At 66.4% G+C, this 17,155-nt stretch overlaps 1 protein-coding gene across 4 annotated transcripts in view; it reads left to right on the plus strand.

The window, feature by feature from the left end:
- LOC127049855 (cullin-9-like) overlaps positions 1-17,155 on the plus strand; it is a 71,862-nt gene that overhangs the window by 34,145 nt on the left and 20,562 nt on the right. For all 4 annotated transcript variants that reach the window (XM_050951148.1, XM_050951149.1, XM_050951151.1 and 1 more), the window contains 18 exons: positions 771-1,005; positions 2,941-3,046; positions 3,479-3,706; positions 5,296-5,386; positions 5,486-5,657; positions 6,145-6,250; positions 7,944-8,039; positions 9,290-9,465; positions 10,019-10,152; positions 10,233-10,418; positions 11,092-11,207; positions 12,804-12,986; positions 13,525-13,682; positions 14,059-14,272; positions 14,547-14,718; positions 14,993-15,141; positions 15,692-15,809; positions 16,898-17,094. In XM_050951148.1, the coding sequence (XP_050807105.1) occupies positions 771-1,005; positions 2,941-3,046; positions 3,479-3,706; positions 5,296-5,386; positions 5,486-5,657; positions 6,145-6,250; positions 7,944-8,039; positions 9,290-9,465; positions 10,019-10,152; positions 10,233-10,418; positions 11,092-11,207; positions 12,804-12,986; positions 13,525-13,682; positions 14,059-14,272; positions 14,547-14,718; positions 14,993-15,141; positions 15,692-15,809; positions 16,898-17,094 (2,837 nt within the window). The remainder of the gene's footprint in view (positions 1-770; positions 1,006-2,940; positions 3,047-3,478; positions 3,707-5,295; positions 5,387-5,485; positions 5,658-6,144; positions 6,251-7,943; positions 8,040-9,289; positions 9,466-10,018; positions 10,153-10,232; positions 10,419-11,091; positions 11,208-12,803; positions 12,987-13,524; positions 13,683-14,058; positions 14,273-14,546; positions 14,719-14,992; positions 15,142-15,691; positions 15,810-16,897; positions 17,095-17,155) is intronic.

Genomic DNA, 17,155 nt, shown 5'->3' on the forward strand with positions numbered 1-17,155 from the left:
GTGGCTCTCTCCCTGTGGCAGAGGCAGGCTCAGCCCCACACTGCCTGTGAGCGTGCAGCTGGCGGCGTGCAGTGCCCGTCCCCGTCCCCACGGCTCTCTCCCTGTGGCAGAGGTGGGCTCAGCCCCACGCTGCCTGCGAGCATGTAGTGCCCGGCCCCAGCCCCACGGCTCTCTCCCTGTGGCAGAGGCAGGCTCAGCCCCACACTGCCTGCGAGCGTGCAACTGGCGGCGGGCAGTGCCCGTCCCCGTCCCCACGGCTCTCTCCCTGTGGCAGAGGTGGGCTCAGCCCCACACTGCCTGCGAGCGTGCAGCCGGTGGTATGCAGTGCCGGGCCCCATCCCCACGGCTCTCTCCCTGTGACAGAGGCAGGCTCAGCCCTACACTGCCTGCAAGCATGCAGTGCCCGTCCCCACGGCTCTCTCCCTGTGGCAGAGGTGGGCTCAGCCCCACACTGCCTGTGAGTGTGCAGCCGGTGGTGTGCAGTGCCCCTCCCTGTCCCCACGGCTCTTTCCCTGTGGCAGAGGCAGGCTCAGCCCCACACTGCCTGTGAGCGTGCAGCCGGTGGTGTGCAGTGCCGGGCCCCGTCCCCACGGCTCTCTCCCTGTGACAGAGGCAGGCTCAGCCCTACACTGCCTGTGAGCGTGCAGCTGGCAGCCTGCAGTGCCCGGCCCCACGGCTCTCTCCCTGTGGCAGAGGTGGGCTCGGCCCCACACTGCCTGCGAGCATGCAGTGCCCGTCCCCGTCCCCACACCTCTCTCCCCCTATGGCAGAGGCGGGCTCAGCCCTGGAGCTGAAGGATGTGGATGTGCAGACGCTGCTGGGCCGCCTGCAGGAGGGCAGCCTCTCCAAGGAGCTGGTGCTGGCCCTGGAGCGCTGCCTCTGCGACGAGGCCGGCCCCGAGAGCGAGGGGGCCGCGGCCCTGCGGGACCGCCAGCACTTCCTGCTGCTGCTGCGCAGCCTGGAGCAGCTGGGGGCTGAGAAGGCCGTGCAGCTGGGGACCCTCCGGTGAGTGTGAGACGCGGCCGGGTCCTCAGTGACACGGGGGTGGGGGGTCCTCAGTGTCACTGGGGGGCGCGTGGCCGGGTCCTCAGTGACACTGGGAGGGGTGCGTGGCCGGGTCCTCAGTGACACTAGGGGGGCGCGCGGCCGGGTCCTCAGTGACACGGGGGTGGGGGGTCCTCAGTGTCACTGGGGGGGACACGTGGCCGGGTCCTCAGTGACATGGGGGTGGAGGGTCCTCAGTGTCACTGGGGGGGTGCGCGGCTGGGTCCTCAGTGACACGGGGTTGGGGGGTCCTCAGTGACACTGGGGGGGTGCGTGGCCGGGTCCTCAGTGACACTAGGGGGGCGCGCGGCCGGGTCCTCAGTGACACGGGGGTGGGGGGTCCTCGGTGTCACTGGGGGGGACACGCGGCCGGGTCCTCAGTGACATGGGGGTGGAGGGTCCTCAGTGTCACTGGGGGGGTGCGCGGCTGGGTCCTCAGTGACACGGGGGTGGGGGGTCCTCATTGTCACTGGGGTGCAACCCGGTCCTCTGTGACATGGGGCATGGTCCTTGGTGACACTGGGGTGGGGCGTGCCGGGTCCTTAGTGGCACTGGGGGGTGGGGTGCAGCCGGGTCCTTGGTGACACTGGGGTCCAGGTCCTCCGTGACGCTGGGGGCGTGGTCCTTGGTGACACTGGGGGGGCACGTGGCTGGGTCCTCAGTGACATGGGGGGGACATGCAGCCGGGTCCTCAGTGACATGAGGGTAGGGGGTCCTCAGTGTCACTGGGGTGCAGACCGGTCCTCTGTGACATGGGGCATGGTCCTTGGTGACACTGGGGGGGCGTGCCGGGTCCTCAGTGGCACTAGGGTGGGGTGTGCAGCCGGATCCTTGGTGACACTGGGGTCCAGGTCCTCCGTGACGCTGGGGGCGTGGTCCTTGGTGACACTGGAGGGGGCGCGCCGGGTCCTCAGTGGCACTTGGGGGGGTGTGCAGCCAGATCCTTGGTGACACTGGGGGGGGAGGGGTGCATGGCTGGCTCCTCGGTGACACTGGGGGGAGGGAGGGTCCTTTGCCGGGGATCCTGGGGTGACACCTGGGGAGGGGGACCTTGGCCTGGGATCCATGGGTTGTACTGCGAGTGTGTGGCTGGGATGTCCCAGGTTGGAATGGGAGCCAGAGCGGGGGTGTGTCTGGTTGGGCTTTCCTGGGGGTGGATTGAGGCAAGGTTAGTTGGCGCTGTCCTGGGAGCGGTTGATTGGGGCTGTCCTGGGGCTGGGGATGGCTGTTTTGGGGGGTCAGGGTTGGTTGGGGCTGTGCTGGGGATGGGGGTGGCTGGTTGGGGCTGTGCTGGGGATGGGGGTGGCTGTTTTGGGGGGTTAGGGTTGGTTGGGGTATGCTGGGGGCGGGGGTGGCTGTTGTGGGGGGACAGGGTTGGTTGGGGCTGTCTGGGGGGATGTTTTGGGGGATCAGGGTTGGTTGGGGCTGTCTGGGGCTGGCGGTGGCTGTTTTGGGAGGTCAGGGTTGGTTGGGGCTGTCTGGGGGAATTTGGGGGGGTCAGGGTTGGTTGGGGCTGTGCTGGGGATGGGGATGGCTGTTTTGGGGGGTCAGGGTTGGTTGGGGCTCTCCTGGGGTTGGGGGTGGCTGTTTTGGGGGGTCAGGGTTGGTTGGGGCTGTCTAGGGATTGTTTTGGGGGTCAGGGCTGGTTGCGGCTGTCTGGGGGATTGTTTTGGGGGGTCAGGGTTGATTGGGGCTGTCCTGAGGTGGGGGGTGTGTGTGGTCAGTTGGGGTTTCCCGAGGTGAGGGGGTAGGGTGGGGTTGGGGTGAGGGTGGTGGGGGGCTGTCATGGGGTGAGCGTGGCTCGTGCAGCCAGAGGGCCGGGCACACGGGGGATCGGGGCACTGTCAGCCGCTGGCCTCTCCCCTCAGGCCCCACCTTCCCCCGTCTCTTGTGCAGGATTTTGAACAAGCTCCTGGACAGTTACCAGGAGGAGGCGCTGCCCTGGCACGAGAGCATCGAGCCCTGTCTGTCCTCCATGAGCGCCCCCAGCACCGAGCGGGAGGTGAGGGGTCCGGGGGGGGCCCTGCTTACCTGTCGGGGGTGCGGAGGCTGGGGGCAGGGCGGGGCTCCTGGCTCAGCCCCAGTTATGGGTTCGCGGCAGGAATCACTGGCGAAGTCTCTGCCCGGTGCCCTGGCTCCTAACAGCCCTGATGTGCGCCAGGCCTGTCCCGGGGAAGCTGGGGCTGTGGCCCTTTACCCAGTGCCCCCGGGCAGGGCTAGGGCCTGTCTCTGTTCTGTCAGACTCCAGCCCAGGCACCGCAGGAGCTGAGAGCTGCTCCGCCCCAGGGAGCTGCGCTCCCCATAGACCAGGCGGGCGAGGGGCTGGGGCGACTGGCCCAGGGAGAGCAGGTCGGGGCAGGGGTGGGACTAGAAGCAGGTCTCGTGGCTCCCAGGCCGGTGCCCCAACCCCCAGGCCGCGCTGCTCCCTCTGCAGGTCGTGCAGGAGTTCGTTCGCTTCCTCCACCGCCTGGCCACCACCAACAAGGACTGTGCCGTGGTGATGTGCCGCCTGGGCACCAAGGAGGCCCTGTCCAAAGCCCTGGACAAGCACAACTCCAACCTGCTGCTGGGGTCGGAGCTGCGGGACCTGGTGACCGACTGTGAGAAATACGCCAGCCTCTATCAGAAGCTGACGACCAGCATCCTGGCCGGCTGCATCCAGGTGAGGTGTGGGGTGGGCATCCTGACCCCGCCCAGGTGACCGGGAGCTCTGCCATGGGGGAGACCTCCCCCCACCGCCTGGGGCGGCCTGCCCTCCGGGCGGGTGGAACCTCTGCAGCATGCCGGGGCACGACCAGCCGGGGGTCCCAGGCTGTCTCTGAAGGGAGGGGAGGGAGGAGGGCAGGTTGTCTGTCTGTGGGGAGGGGTTGGTGGTCTCTGCAGGGGGTGGCCTGGAGGGAGGGAGTGACTTTCCCCAGGGTGCAGCCTGGACTGCTGGGTCCCCTTAGCTCTCCCACCTGGGATGCCTTTTACGCTGCTGGGAACAGCAACCCATCCCTGCTCTGCTCACTCCCAGCCCCCAGCACGTCGTCACTCCCAGCTGCGCCCAGCCCTCCATGAATTACATACAGGGCGACACCCACAGAGCCCCCGCCCCAGCCTTGCTCCCCAGAAATGTGCCTTTTGCACTGCACCGAGCCCTCCCGGGCAGCGTAAGCTCCTCGCTCCCCATTCCAGCTCTGGGAGGGAGCATGCGCCAGCCTTTGTTGTCCCAAGCAGAGGTTTCCCAAACACGTCAGTCAACACACGGGTACAGATAGAACCATGAAACAAGTCTGTTACCCAGAGAGGGGTGGATTTGGAGTGATCGCAGGCGGGAAGGCCTAACAGTCAGAACTGGTCACAAAAGGAATAGAAAGATAAACACGCAAGCGAATTCCTAAACTTCACCAGGACTAGTAAGTTGAAAAGCATAAGAAGGAGTTTCTCTCCCCAGCAACTGCAGTACATTTCACGGGCTGCGTCTTTTCCCAGCCTGGGACCACTCCCCCTTTGTTCAGCTCATTGTGCGTCGTCGTCATGAGCGGAGAGATGGACAGAGGAGAGGGGTGGCCAGGGACATTTTTCCCCTTTCTTATACTCCTGCCCTTTGTGCTGGAAAAATCCCTGCTCGGTCGTGGGGTCGGGCAGTGCTGTTGTTTACGTGAGCTCCAAACTGCCCTCCTGATGAATTGTAACTTGTTTCCCTCCCCTCCCCGCCAGCGGGTGACTGTCTGGTTTAGTACTTTGGTACTTTGCTGGCGTGCTAGGGTGTCTTTGTCCCTGAACAATTAGTTCGTGGGCATTACCCAAAATGACACCGTATTTCAGTAACAATCATGCAGCTTTACACACTGTGTTGTTACACACATCTTAACAGGACAATGATATTCAGCGGTTTATGAATTTTCAAATGATCTCTCACAAGGCGTACTTTGTACAAAATATGACCATGTACAATGGTGAACATGGGGTACAGGGTGTCACAGAGGTTGATGGTCTCTGGAAGGGGTGACCAGGGAGTTGTCTGCGGGCAGGGAGAGGGCTTGGTGGTCTCTGGAAGGGTGTGGGCAGGGAGGAGGTGGTGGTGTGTGAAGTGGGGAGAGTGGCCATGGGACAGAGGCTCTCTCTGAACCCAGTTCACTCAGTTCTCCCTTCCCCACCTGTGGGGCTGAGTTCCTCAGGGGCTGGTTGCTGCTCAGGGTCCAGCAGTGGAGGAGGGCTGCCAGGTCCTTCCTCCCATTGACGCTTTGCGCCCCCCCTCTCTTCCAGATGGTGCTGGGTCAGATTGAGGAGCATAGACGAAGTCACCAGCCCATCAACATCCCCTTCTTCGACGTCTTCCTGCGCAACCTCTGCCAGGGTCAGTGCTGGGGGGGTCACCTGGAGTCCCTGTGCCTGAGCTGTGGCCCCGCCAGGGTGGCTCCCTAGCTCCCTTCAGCACTGTCCCCTCTCCCTGCAGGCTCCAGCGTGGAAGTGAAGGAGGACAAGTGCTGGGAGAAGCTGGAGGTTTCCTCGAACTCCCACCGAGCCAACAAGCTGACGGACAGGAACCCCAAGACCTACTGGGAGTCCAACGGCAGCACCGGCTCGCACTACATCAACATCTACATGCACCGTGGCGTGGTGGTCAGGTGGGGCGGGAGGGGGCTGTGGGTACTGGCCCCCGGGGGGTATGGCTGTGTGTGTTGGGTGGCAAAGAGCATGTCCTGGAGATGGGGGAGGGATGAGGTGGGCGGGGGGAAGTTGGGCCCAGGTAACAATTTGGCGAGGGGTGGCAGGGTGCCCAAGGTGGCACAGAGGGGCTGCACATGCTGGTTCCCTGGCTGGGGTGGGTTCCCTTCCCAGGAGCCAGCCATGCAGGGACCTCGTCTGTGTCCCCGGGCGCCATATGCCCTGCTGGGATGGCTGTCGGCACTGCGGACCCAGAGCAATGCAGCACCAGGTGCAGCCCCCAGGAGCTGGGGCCAGGGTTTCAGGGTCTCCTGTTAGGACCGGCAGCCATGCGAGGCTCTGAGCCCACTGGAGGACGTGCCCCTCGGGACGGGCACCGTAGGCTTAGGCCTTGAGCACAGGCCAGAAATGGGCCGGTGCCGACGCTGTGGCTCTCCCCGGCTGCAGGCAGATGAGCCTGCTGGTGGCCAGCGAGGATTCCAGCTACATGCCAGCCCGGATCGTGGTCATGGGAGGAGAGAACCCGGCCAGCATCAGCACCGAGCTCAATACGGTGAGTGTGGGCCAGGCCGCCCCGGACAGGAGAGGGGGCGCTGCAGGGGGTGGGGGTCCTGTGGCTGGGGGGCTCCCTAGCAGGGCGGGCGCAGGCTGAGAGCTTCCCACCTGCCAGCACCCACCTCTGCTGGTGAGCGTGGAGCTGGGGCATCCCGGCCCAGGCCGGCGGGGGCACAACTGCCTTGGAATTGGGGCAGGCAGCACCCGAGGGGCAGGGAGTCGCCAGCCCCAGGCCTGTAGGCCCTGTCCTGGCGAGCACGTCACCAGCCTCTCCTAGGCGGGCAGGAGCAGGGCAGGGCCCCAGGCTCAGGGTCTCCAATGCTTGCCAGAACCAGCTGCTCCAGGGGGAGGGGCAAGACACCGCAGTGGCCAAGTCCCGGCTTCCCCTCCTGTCCTTCTCATCTGCCCCGTACAGGCCTGGCACTGCCTACCTTGTCCTAGCTGCTCCCCTTTCTGCTGCTAGACCCTGCCACCCTCCCGCCCTCTGCTTCCCCAGACCTGTTACCCACCTGGCCCACGCCCAAGTGAGCTGCCCTGGGAAACCTCTGGCCAGAACCCAGAGGCGCTGTCTGCGCTGGGCTGCGTGCCTAGCTTGGGTTGTGCTGGGATCTCGGCTGCACGGTGGCCATAGAGCAGAGGACGGACCGAGAGGAGCCACCTTCCGGCCCCCGAGGCAGCGCTGAGTCCCAGGAGGTCACTGGGGAGAGGCAGGGGGGCGGGTGGGGCAGACACACAGGCCGGCGCGTTCCTACTGGGCGCAACATGTTCATCCGTGCCCACGGCTGGCTGGGTGTGGGGGCGCTGGGCCTTTGCTTACAGTGGTGGTGCTGGCACCAGCTCTCGGCACGGCTGGGCTGTTCCTTAAAGCTGCAGCTCCTGGGGGCAGGTGGTTCCATGAGAATCCAGCCTGTGACTTCCCGAGTGAGGCTCCAGCCCCCCTGCTGCAGAGAGAAGCTGGAAATTGGGACCCCCCCTGCAGCTCTAGACCCAGTGGATAGGCCTGCTCTGGGCGCTGGGGCTGGCGGTGCTGGGAACCTGCTCAGCTGGCTGCATGCGGAAGGAGCAGGATCGGTTACAGTCCCCTGGACACTGGGACCAGGGTGTGATGCTTGGTCAGTAGCCCCACTCGGGCTGGGAGCCGAAGGGGTACGCCGGGAGATCTGCATCTCGGACGGACCACTGGGCTGTGGCTGTCGTCCAGTTCCCGTGCCCGGCAGCATCCCTCTATCCCCATCAGCTCTGGTCTCTGCGTCCGCTCCCGGTGGGTTGACGGCAGCCCCTGAGCGCGGTGGAGCTCCCAGGGGCTGGTCTCTCGGTGGCCCTGCTGGGAGGGAGCAGCAGGGAGCGGTGGAGAGGTCTGGCGCATCTGACTGCTCCAGCAGAGCCGTGATTTCTGTGATCTCCCCAGGTGTGGCTGGGAGGGGCCCTGGGGCTGCCTGACGGTGCGGCAGAGGCTTTGCTGGCTAGTCCCGTCGCTGCTGGGAGACCACTTACGTCCTAGCTGCTGGTCGTCTCTTTGCCCTATCCCTGTGGGGCCCGTGTTCCTGCACGCCGCTAACCCCACGGCTTCGCTTCATGTAGCTCTGGGGCCTGGGCCTGGACAACACTCTCGTGGGGTGGGGCAGGGCGGGATCTCTCGCGGCCTCGCTAGCTCTGTGCCCTGACGGCTTGCTGCTCTCCCTGCCCCCCAGGTGAACGTCATGCCCTCGGCCAGCAGAGTGATCCTCCTGGAGAACCTGACCCGCTTCTGGCCCATCATCCAGATCAAGGTCAAGCGCTGCCAGCAGGTGGGTGCGCTGTCGGGTCCCTGACAGGTTCAGTCACAGGGACCCCCTTTGGACTGTCACCTGATGTGCTGAAATTACCTCTGGGCCCATTTTTCCTGCCAGCTTGGGACTCCAGAGCCCTGCCTTGTTGAGCCAGACACACTAGCCTGCTGCAACCCGACCCAGCGTCTGGTCCACGCCCCAAAAGCTAGAGACTTAACTGAAAACAGCTCAGCAGGTTCCCTGTCTCCTGCACCCAGACCCTAATGGGGGAGACCCTAAATAAATCCATTTTACTCCCTGTAAAACTTGTGTAGGGTAAATTTATAAATTGTCTGCCCTCTATACTCTGATAGAGACACACGCACAGCTGTTTGCTTCCCCAGGGAGTAATCACTTACTCTGGGTTTATTAATAAACAAAAGTGATTGTATTAAGTCTAAAAAGTAGGATTTAAGTGGTTTCAAGTAATAACAGACAGAACAAAGTCACCAAGCAAGAAACTGATTACAGGTAATATCTCACCCTCAGAGATGTTCCAATAAGCTTCATTCACAGGCTAGACCCTTCCTAGTCTGGTCCATTCCTTGTTCATTCCAGCAGACATGTCAGGTGGTAAGCAGGGGCTTTCTCCTGACTGGCGGCCCCTTTTGTCCTGCTCCACTCCCTCTGTAACTTTGGCACAAGGCGGGAATCCTTTGTGTCCCTGGTCCCCACTCCTCCTAAATGGAAAAGTACCAGATTTAAGATGGATTCCAGTATCATGTGACATGGTCACTTGTCACTGAAAGACCCCCAGTCTCCATTCCCCATGGGTTGGCCCACACCTACACAGGTATATAAACCATTTACAGCTGATTGTCCTAGTCACTGGGAGCCATCACGATTCTAAACCACCATTAATGGCCCACACTTTGCATAATTACAACAGGACCTCAGAGTTATACTTTATATTTCTGGCTTCAGATCCAAGAATGATCCATGCGTACACGTAGGAGGTCATGTTCAGTAGGTTATAAGCTTTGTTCTGATCCCTTGCAAGAGACCTTTTGCATACAGCATATTCCAGTTACATCATAGTCACACTCATAAACATATTTCCCTAAAACGTCGCCCCCCCGTCCCTGTGTGCGGCCGAGCTGGGCCCTGGCCTCCCTCGCCCCCCGCAGGGCCTCTACGGGCAGCGAGAGGCCTGGCCCAGGGGCGCCCCGTGGGGAGTCGCTCGGCCTGGCAGGCCTGTGTCTAACCGGGGGGGTTTGTGCCCTGTGCAGGGTGGCATTGACACGCGTGTGCGTGGCATTGAGATCCTGGGGCCCAAGCCCACCTTCTGGCCGATCTTCAAGGAGCAGCTATGCCGGCGCACGTACCTGTTCTACACCACCCAGGCGCACACGTGGTGCCAGGAGATTGCGGACGAGCGCATGCAGCTGCTGCAGCTCTTCAATAGGTGAGGCCTGTACCCGGGGTCCCCCTAGCCCTGAGCAGAGCCCCCGGCAGTGCCCTGCCCTGTGTATCTGTACCCGGGGTCCCCCCCCAGCGCTCACCGGGGCCCCCGGCAGTGCCCTACCCTGTGTGTGTCTGTACCAGGGGTCCCCCCAGCGCTGAGCAGAGCCCCTGGCAGTGCCCTGCCCTGTGTGTGTCTGCACCCGGGGTCCCCACAGAGCCCCCGGCAGTGCCCTGCCCTGTATGTCTGTACAGGGGGTCCCCCCAGTGCCGAGCAGAGCCCCCAGCAGTGCCCTGCCCTGTGTGTGTCTGTACCCGGGGTCCCCCCAGCGCTGAGCAGAGCCCCCAGCAGTTCCCTGCCCTGTGTGTGTCTGTACCCGGGGTCCCCTCAGCACTGAGCAGAGCCCCCAGCAGTTCCCTGCCCTGTGTGTGTCTGTACCCGGGGTCCCCCCAGCGCTCACCGGGGCCCCCGGCAGTGCCCTGCCCCGTGTGTCAGTACCCAGGATCTGCCCCCAGGGCCCCACCAGTGACTGGCGCGGGTGTCTCTGCTGCTGCAGGCTGAACTGTGCGCTGCGACATGAGCAGGTGTTCGCCGATCGCTTCCTTCCCGATGACGAGGCGGCCCAGGCTCTGGGCAGGACCTGCTGGGAGGCCCTAATCAATCCCTTGGTGCAGAGCATCACCAGCTCAGGTACCAGTTCCCCAGCCCGGCTCCCCGCTGCCCCCAGCCCGCCCGGCCCGACGGCTCAGCCTCCCCCTCTGGCCTTGCAGATCCCAGCGGCGTCAGCCCCCTGGCCTGGCTCCTGAGCGAGTACCTGGAGAACCTGGAGACGGGCCGACGCGCCAAGAGCCGCGCCACCATCTTCAACTCCCGCGTGCGGCGCCTGAGTCACCTGCTGGTGCACGTGGACCCCGGTAGCCCGGAGCCCGAGGAGCTGAGAGCCCCAGTCAAAGCCAGTAAGGGCCCCTGCCCTGCGGGCTTTGGGGCTGGTGCCAGGGTGGGGCTGGGGGAGGAGGCCCTGGGGTGCTGAGTGGGGAGAGGGCTCTCCGGGCTGCCTTTTGCACGTCCTGCCAGAGCCGGGCGCTGGCGCTGAGCTCGGTGTGACCCTGTGTGTGCCCGATGCCCGCAGGCGGGGGGGCGTGAGAGCGCACTCTGTGGGGCGGGCGGGTGGGCAGCCCCTGGGCCTGGTGCAGCAGAGGCTGGTCCTCAAGGCCCTGGGGCCGGGGCGTAGGAGACAGACGTGGGGGTCTAGCCCAGCACTCAGAGCCGTGGGTCTGGTGCCCACAGGTAGAGCCGGCAGGTGCCAGATGCCCCTCTGCAAAGGCAGCCCTGTTGTAGGGGGCAGGGTCCCAGCCGGGCGTGGCTACTCCACTGCCCTGAGGTGCCTGGGGCTGGCTGGCTCCAACTCGCCCCGAGCTCCAGGCTTGGCCCTGCGCCCCCTCACTCAGTGACCAGGTGGGGCTCAACCGGGCCCATCCGGCTCCCGGCCGCCCCTGCCTATTGCCAGCGAGCTGCCCTCCCTGGGGGAGTGCTGGGAGGGTCGGGCCCTGCCCTCGCCCCACAGGCGGCTTTGGGGTCGGGGAGGAGGGCAGTGCTGGGGCTGCTCTCACGCCGGCCCCCCCTTGGCAGACGGGAAGAACGGGAAGAACAAGGAGACGAGCTCTGGGGCCACCAAGATGTCGGGGAAGAAGCCCAGCAGCATGACGGGGATTACGCAGTGCTGGAGGGGCGTGGTGCAGCAGCAGGTGTGGGGGGCTGATGAGGGGGGCGTGGTGCAGCAGCAGGTGTGGGGGGGCTGATGAGGGGGGCGTGGTGCAGCAGCAGGTGTGGGGGGGCTGATGGGGGAGGGTACGTGGTGCAGCAGCAGGTGTGGGGGGGCTGATGGGGGGGGGCGTGGTGCAGCAGCAGGTGTGGGGGGGCTGTTGAGGGGGGCCGTGGTGCAGCAGCAGGTGTGGGGGGGCTGATGGGGAGGGGCGTGGTGCAGCAGCAGGTGTGAGGGGGCTGTTGAGGGGGGCGTGGTGCAGCAGCAGGTGTGGGGGGCTGATGAGGGGGGGCGTGGTGCAGCAGCAGGTGTGGGGGGGCTGTTGAGGGGGGGCGTGGTGCAGCAGCAGGTGTGGGGGGCTGATGAGGGGGGGCGTGATGCAGCAGCAGGTGTGAGGGGGCTGATGAGGGGGGGCGTGGTGCAGCAGCAGGTGTGGGGGGGGCTGATGGGGAGGGGCGTGGTGCAGCAGCAGGTGGGGGGGTGATGGGGGGTGGTGCAGCAGCAGGTGTGGGGGGGCTGATGGGGGGTGGTGCAGCAGCAGGTGTGGGGGGGCTGATGGGGAGGGGCGTGGTGCAGCAGCAGGTGTGTGTGTGGGGCTGACGCGGGAGGGGCGTGGTGCTGCAGCAGGTGTGGGGGTGTGTGACGAGGGGGCGTGGTGCAGCAGCAGGTGGGGGGCTGACGGGGGAGGGGACGTGGTGCTGCAGCAGGTGTGTTTGTGGGGTGACGGGGTAGGGGGCGTGGTGCAGCAGCAGGTTGGGGGGGGCTGACGGGGCGTGGTGCAGCAGCAGGTTGGGGGGGCTGACGGGGGGCGTGGTGCAGCAGCAGGTTGGGGGGGCTGACGGGTGGCGTGGTGCAGCAGCAGGTTGGGGGGGCTGACGGGGGGCGTGGTGCAGCAGCAGGTTGGGGGGGTGATGGGGGAGGGGGCATGGTGCAGCAGCAGGTGGGGGGCTGACGGGGAGGCGTGGTGCAGCAGCAGGTGGGGGGGTGATGGGGGAGGGGGCATGGTGCAGCTGCAGGTGGGGGGGTGACGGGGGAGGGGGCATGCTGCAGCATCAGGTGGGGGGGTGACGGGGGAGGGGGCGTGGTGCAGCATCAGGTGTGGGGGGACTGACGGGGGAGGGGTGTGGTGCTGCAGCAGGTGTGTGGGCGGTGACGGGGAGGGGGCGTGGTGCAGCATCAGGTGTGTGCGGGGGGTGGGCGTGGTGCAGTGGGGGGGCAATGGGGTGGTGCTCATCCGCCTCCCGACCCTGCATGGGGGTAGCAGGGCCCCCATCCACCTCTGTCTCTGCGGCTCCTGCCCCAGGCCCATGGGACACTAGATGCGGAGGACTCTACCCACCCCTGGCCCATCCTGTCCCCCTGGGACCCTACCCACCTTCAGGGCCTCCCCCATGCACAGCCCACCCTGTATTCCCTGGGGCTGGCCAGGCCCTCCCCCCGGGGCCCTCCCCACGCCTGTCACGTCCCGTTTCCCCTCCCCCCCGACACCTGTCCCGGCCTGTCCTCCCCCGGCCCCCAGCCTGTACCTCCCCGGGGCCCTCCCCACTCCTGTAACCATGTGCCGCCTGCCCCTGCACAGGTGAAGCGTTTCCTGGAGTCGGCGTGGCAGGGGCCGGACTTCGTGGAGCGGTACTGCCGCCTCTACCGGGGCCTGCGCAGCGCCATGGAGGAGCTGTTCGGGCAGCAGACGGCCTTCGCGCTGGCCCTGCGGCAGGGCTTCTCCGGGGGCCTGCTGCAGCTCTCCTTCCTGACGGCCATGCACGTGAGTGGGGGGGTGCCGGGGGCTGGCCTGGCCCTGGGGGACGAGCGTGGGCCCCAGCAGAGCTACCAGGCTGGTCGGCCTGGTGCCAGCTCGCCAGGCTAGAGGCTGCTGTGCCCCAGTGGGGGTGAGCCCCTCGGCGTCGGCTCTGCCCAGCCACGCTCCTGGCTGCTTTCCAGAGTCCGAGGGATCCCAGGTCATGGGGGTCTCTGCCAGCTAACCCCCCTGCGCTAAGGCCGTCTAGTCCGCTCCTGCTCCAACAGGCCCCTCGCGCCCCCTTGCCCAGCGCCCAGACACGCAGCTCCCATGGCCCCGCCTCCCCCAGAGCCTCTCCCCCATTCTGCCTCCCTGTCTCCACAGGGGGTGACCCCTGGGAATGACCCCGGCTCCTAGGGAGTGGCCCCTCCCCCTCTCCGGAGAACTACCCCTCTGTAGGACTGTTCCCTCCCCCAGAGCCCCCCCATCATGTGAGCATCACCTGAGCTGTGGTAGGGGAGCCGCCCCGAGAAGGCCCCCTGGCAGCTGGCTCTCTCCCCCACAGGTGAGCGAGCAGTTTGCTCGCTACATCGACCAGCAGATCCAGGAGAGCCAGACGGACGTGGCCAACACGGAGTCGCTGCACCGGCTGCAGCAGAGCCTGGAGCCCATCCTCTTCCTCTCCGGCCTGGAGCTCGCCAACACCTTCGAGCACTTCTACCGGTGAGGGGCCCCAGCCGTGCCTCCCGCCCGGCCTGGGCTCTGTCTTGGGCCCGTCGCGTCAGCGGGTGCTGGTGCCTGGCTTGTCTTGGGGGCTCTGGCTCGGCTCGGGCCGTGGGCTCCCCAGAGTCCAGCCGGACCCCGGCCATCAGCCCCGAGCCTGTGTGCCCAGCCGTGGGTTGCAGGGGGGCCGCAGGGCACTGCAGGGCCCCCAGGCTGGGTCAGACCAGGCTGCGGGCTCCACAGCGCACGCGCCAGCTGCCGGCCGGCTGGGACGCCCTGCTCCAGGCCATGGCAAAGGCATGGAGGGGCCGGGGGGGGTTCCGGGATGGAATTGGGGGTGGCTCTGGCCCCGCCCTGACGCCGGCTGCCGTTGCAGGTATTACCTGGGCGACCGGCTCCTGGCCCAGGGGAACGTGTGGCTGGAACGGGCCGTCATTGAGCAGATCGGGCTCTGCTTCCCCAATCGCTTCCCCCAGCAGATGCTGAGGAGCCTGAGCGAGTCGGAGGAGCTGCAGCAGCAGTTCCACCTTTTCCAGCTGCAGCAGCTCGACAAGCGCCTGCTGGAGCTGGAAGCGGGCCAGGACGATGCGGTGAGAACCCTGGGGGGAGGGTCTGCGCGGTGCCCCCTCCCTACCCTTTAGGGGCGGGGTCTGCGCCGTGCCCCGTCCCTTTTCCAGGGGGGCGGGGCGGGGTCTGCGCTGTGCCCCCTCCCTACCCTTTAGGGGCGGGGTCTGCGCCGTGCCCCGTCCCTTTCCCAGGAGGGGCCGGGCGGGGTCTGCGCCGTGCCCTCTCCCTGCCCCGGAGGTGCTGCAGACGAGCCCCTGGCAGGGAGCCTGACTCCTGGCACCCTGCTCCCGTCCCCAGGCGATGGAGGAGGAGCCGGCCGAGCCGGAGGAGGAGCCGGAGGTGAAGGTGCTGGCCCTGTCCCCGCGCTGCTGGACCATCTCCCCGCTCTGCTACCTGGAGGATCCCAGCAGGTGTTTCCCGCAGCCCCTCGGGGGCTACTTGGCGCGATTCACCGACTTCTACACCAACAGTGAGGCTGGGGGCAGGGCTGGGGGGCGGTCACTGTGCCCCATCGTGGTGGCAGGGAGCGGCGTGTGATGGGGGAGGGAACACTGGGGGGGGCCTGTGGCTGGAGAGAATGCACTGGGGGAGGGTGGGAACAGGGCTAGACTGAGCAGTGGGGTGAGCTCCAGCCCCGCCTGGGGGCGTGTGGCTGTGGGGGGCGGGGCAGCCCCAGCTGGCTCAGGGACCCCACGGGCCCGGCTCTCTGGTGGCTCTGCTGGGACTGGCCGCGTCTCTTGCAGGTCAGAACCGGTTTGGCCTGGAGCACACGAAGCCGCGGCGCCTGCAGTGGACGTGGCTGGGCCACGCGGAGCTCCAGTTTGCGGGCAGCACCACCCTGCACGTCTCCACCCTGCAGATGTACATCCTGCTGGGCTTCAACAGCGCCCAGGTGGGACCCCCGCTCCCTCTGGGGGGTGGGACCCCACAGCTGGTTCCAATGGGGCACCAACTGGTCCTGTCCTTGCAGCAGAGAGAGTGCCTTCCCCCCAGCTCATCCATATGGGGCAGAGACGGTCTGTCCTCCTCCACGGGCAGACACCCCCCCTTCCCTCTGTCCCTCCCCACATGAGGCAGGGAATCCCCCCCACCCCCGAGCCCTTGGACTTCATCTCCACAGCCCTGGTCCCTGCTCCCCTGTGGCCCAGGAGCTGCTGAGAAGCAGCCGCTGCATCCCCTGGATGGCTTGTGCCAGAGGAATCGTTGTTCTCTCTCCCCTTTGCCCCTCTGCCCCCCCCCCCCATTCAGCCCATCCTCTGATGGCCACTCCCCCACAGGCCCCAGCGACCTCGCCCCCCATGCCACGGCCGCCAGAGACTTTGCCCCATTGCTCCAGCCCCTGGGCTGTGGCCCCAAGATGCCTGTCTTGGCCCCCCGAGCTGTTGCCCCATTGCCATGGGCCTGCCCCTGCCTATTCACTTCCTGTCTCCTTTGCTCTGCAGGAAGTTGCTGTGGAGACCCTGGCCCAGGCCACGGGGCTGTCTCCTGTCCTGCTGAGCCACGCGCTGAAACCTCTGACGGGAGAGGCCGGGATCCTGACCCAGAGCCTGCCTCAGGGGGGTGCGTATGGGGGGACTGGGCGGGGGGGGTTGAGCCCTGTCCCTGGGTGGTCCCTGAACAGGGCGACCACAGATGGGGACGGAGCCCTGGAGCCCCTACGCTGGGCCTGGTTGGGGGGTGCGGAGGATTGGCCGGGCAGGGTTGGCCCAGGGCAGGTGCCAGGGAGCATGGGGCTTGTCTGTGAGCTGGAAGGGGGTTTGTGTGTGGAGGGGCCAGTCTCCAAGCAGGGCTGGGGGAGCGGGGAGGGAGAACTGGTCTAGTGGGTGTGGAGGGGCTGGGGCTGCTCCCCAAACAGGGCTTGGGGGAGCGTGGTGGGGGTATGTGGGAGACCTGGGGCTGGTCCCTGAAGAGGGGTGGGGGTGGGGTTCATGGGAGGGAGGGCGCATGGAGGGCTGGGGCTGTTCACCCAGTAGGGCTGGAGGGGTGGGATATGTGAGGGGGGGCATGGAGGGCTGGGGCTGGTCCCCAAGCGGGGCTGGAGGGGTGGGATATGTGAGGGGGGACATGGAGGGCTGGGGCTGGTCCCCAAGCGGGGCTGGAGGGGTGGGATATGTGAGGGGGGTGGCATGGAGGGCTGGGGCTGGTCCCCAAGCAGGGCTGGAGGGGTGGGATATGTGAGAGAGGGGTCATGGAGGGCTGGGGCTGGTCCCCAAGCGGGGCTGGAGGGGTGGGATATGTGAGGGGGGTGGCATGGAGGGCTGGGGCTGGTCCCCAAGCAGGGCTGGAGGGGTGGGATATGTGAAGGGGGGGCATGGAGGGCTGGGGCTGGTCCCCAAGCAGGGCTGGAGGGGTGGGATATGTGAGAGAGGGGTCATGGAGGGCTGGGGCTGGTCCCCAAGCAGGGTTGGAGGGGTGAGATATGTGAGAGGGGGGTCATGGAGGGCTGGGGCTGGTCCCCAAGCAGGGCTGAGGGGTGGGATATGTGAGGGGGGGGCATGGAGGGCTGGGGCTGGTCCCCAAGCAGGGCTGAGGGGTGGGATATGTGAGAGGGGGGGCATGGAGGGCTGTGGCTGGTCCCCAAGCAGGGCCGGTGGGTGCTGGAGGAGCCGCTCCCTGGGCATGGCTGAGTGCGGCTGTGTTGGTCCCAGGCGTCCTGCGTCTGAACGAGGCGGCCCTGGCGCGGGCAGCTGGCCAGCGTCTGTGGCTGCTCCCCAAGCAGACGTACCTGAATGTGGAGGATGACGAGGGAAGCACCCTGGAGAGGAAGAGGAACATCATCTGCTGCCTCATCATCCAGATCCTGAAAGGGGAGAAGGAGCTGCACATCGATAACCTGGTGTTCAGGGTACGGGGTCCTGGCAGGCGAGCGGCCACACGGCTCCGCGCCCCGGCAGCCTGAGTAACTC

The sequence above is a fragment of the Gopherus flavomarginatus genome, chromosome 4, assembly GCF_025201925.1.
Source record: "Gopherus flavomarginatus isolate rGopFla2 chromosome 4, rGopFla2.mat.asm, whole genome shotgun sequence".
In the NCBI taxonomy this organism is placed as follows: Eukaryota; Metazoa; Chordata; order Testudines; family Testudinidae; genus Gopherus; species Gopherus flavomarginatus.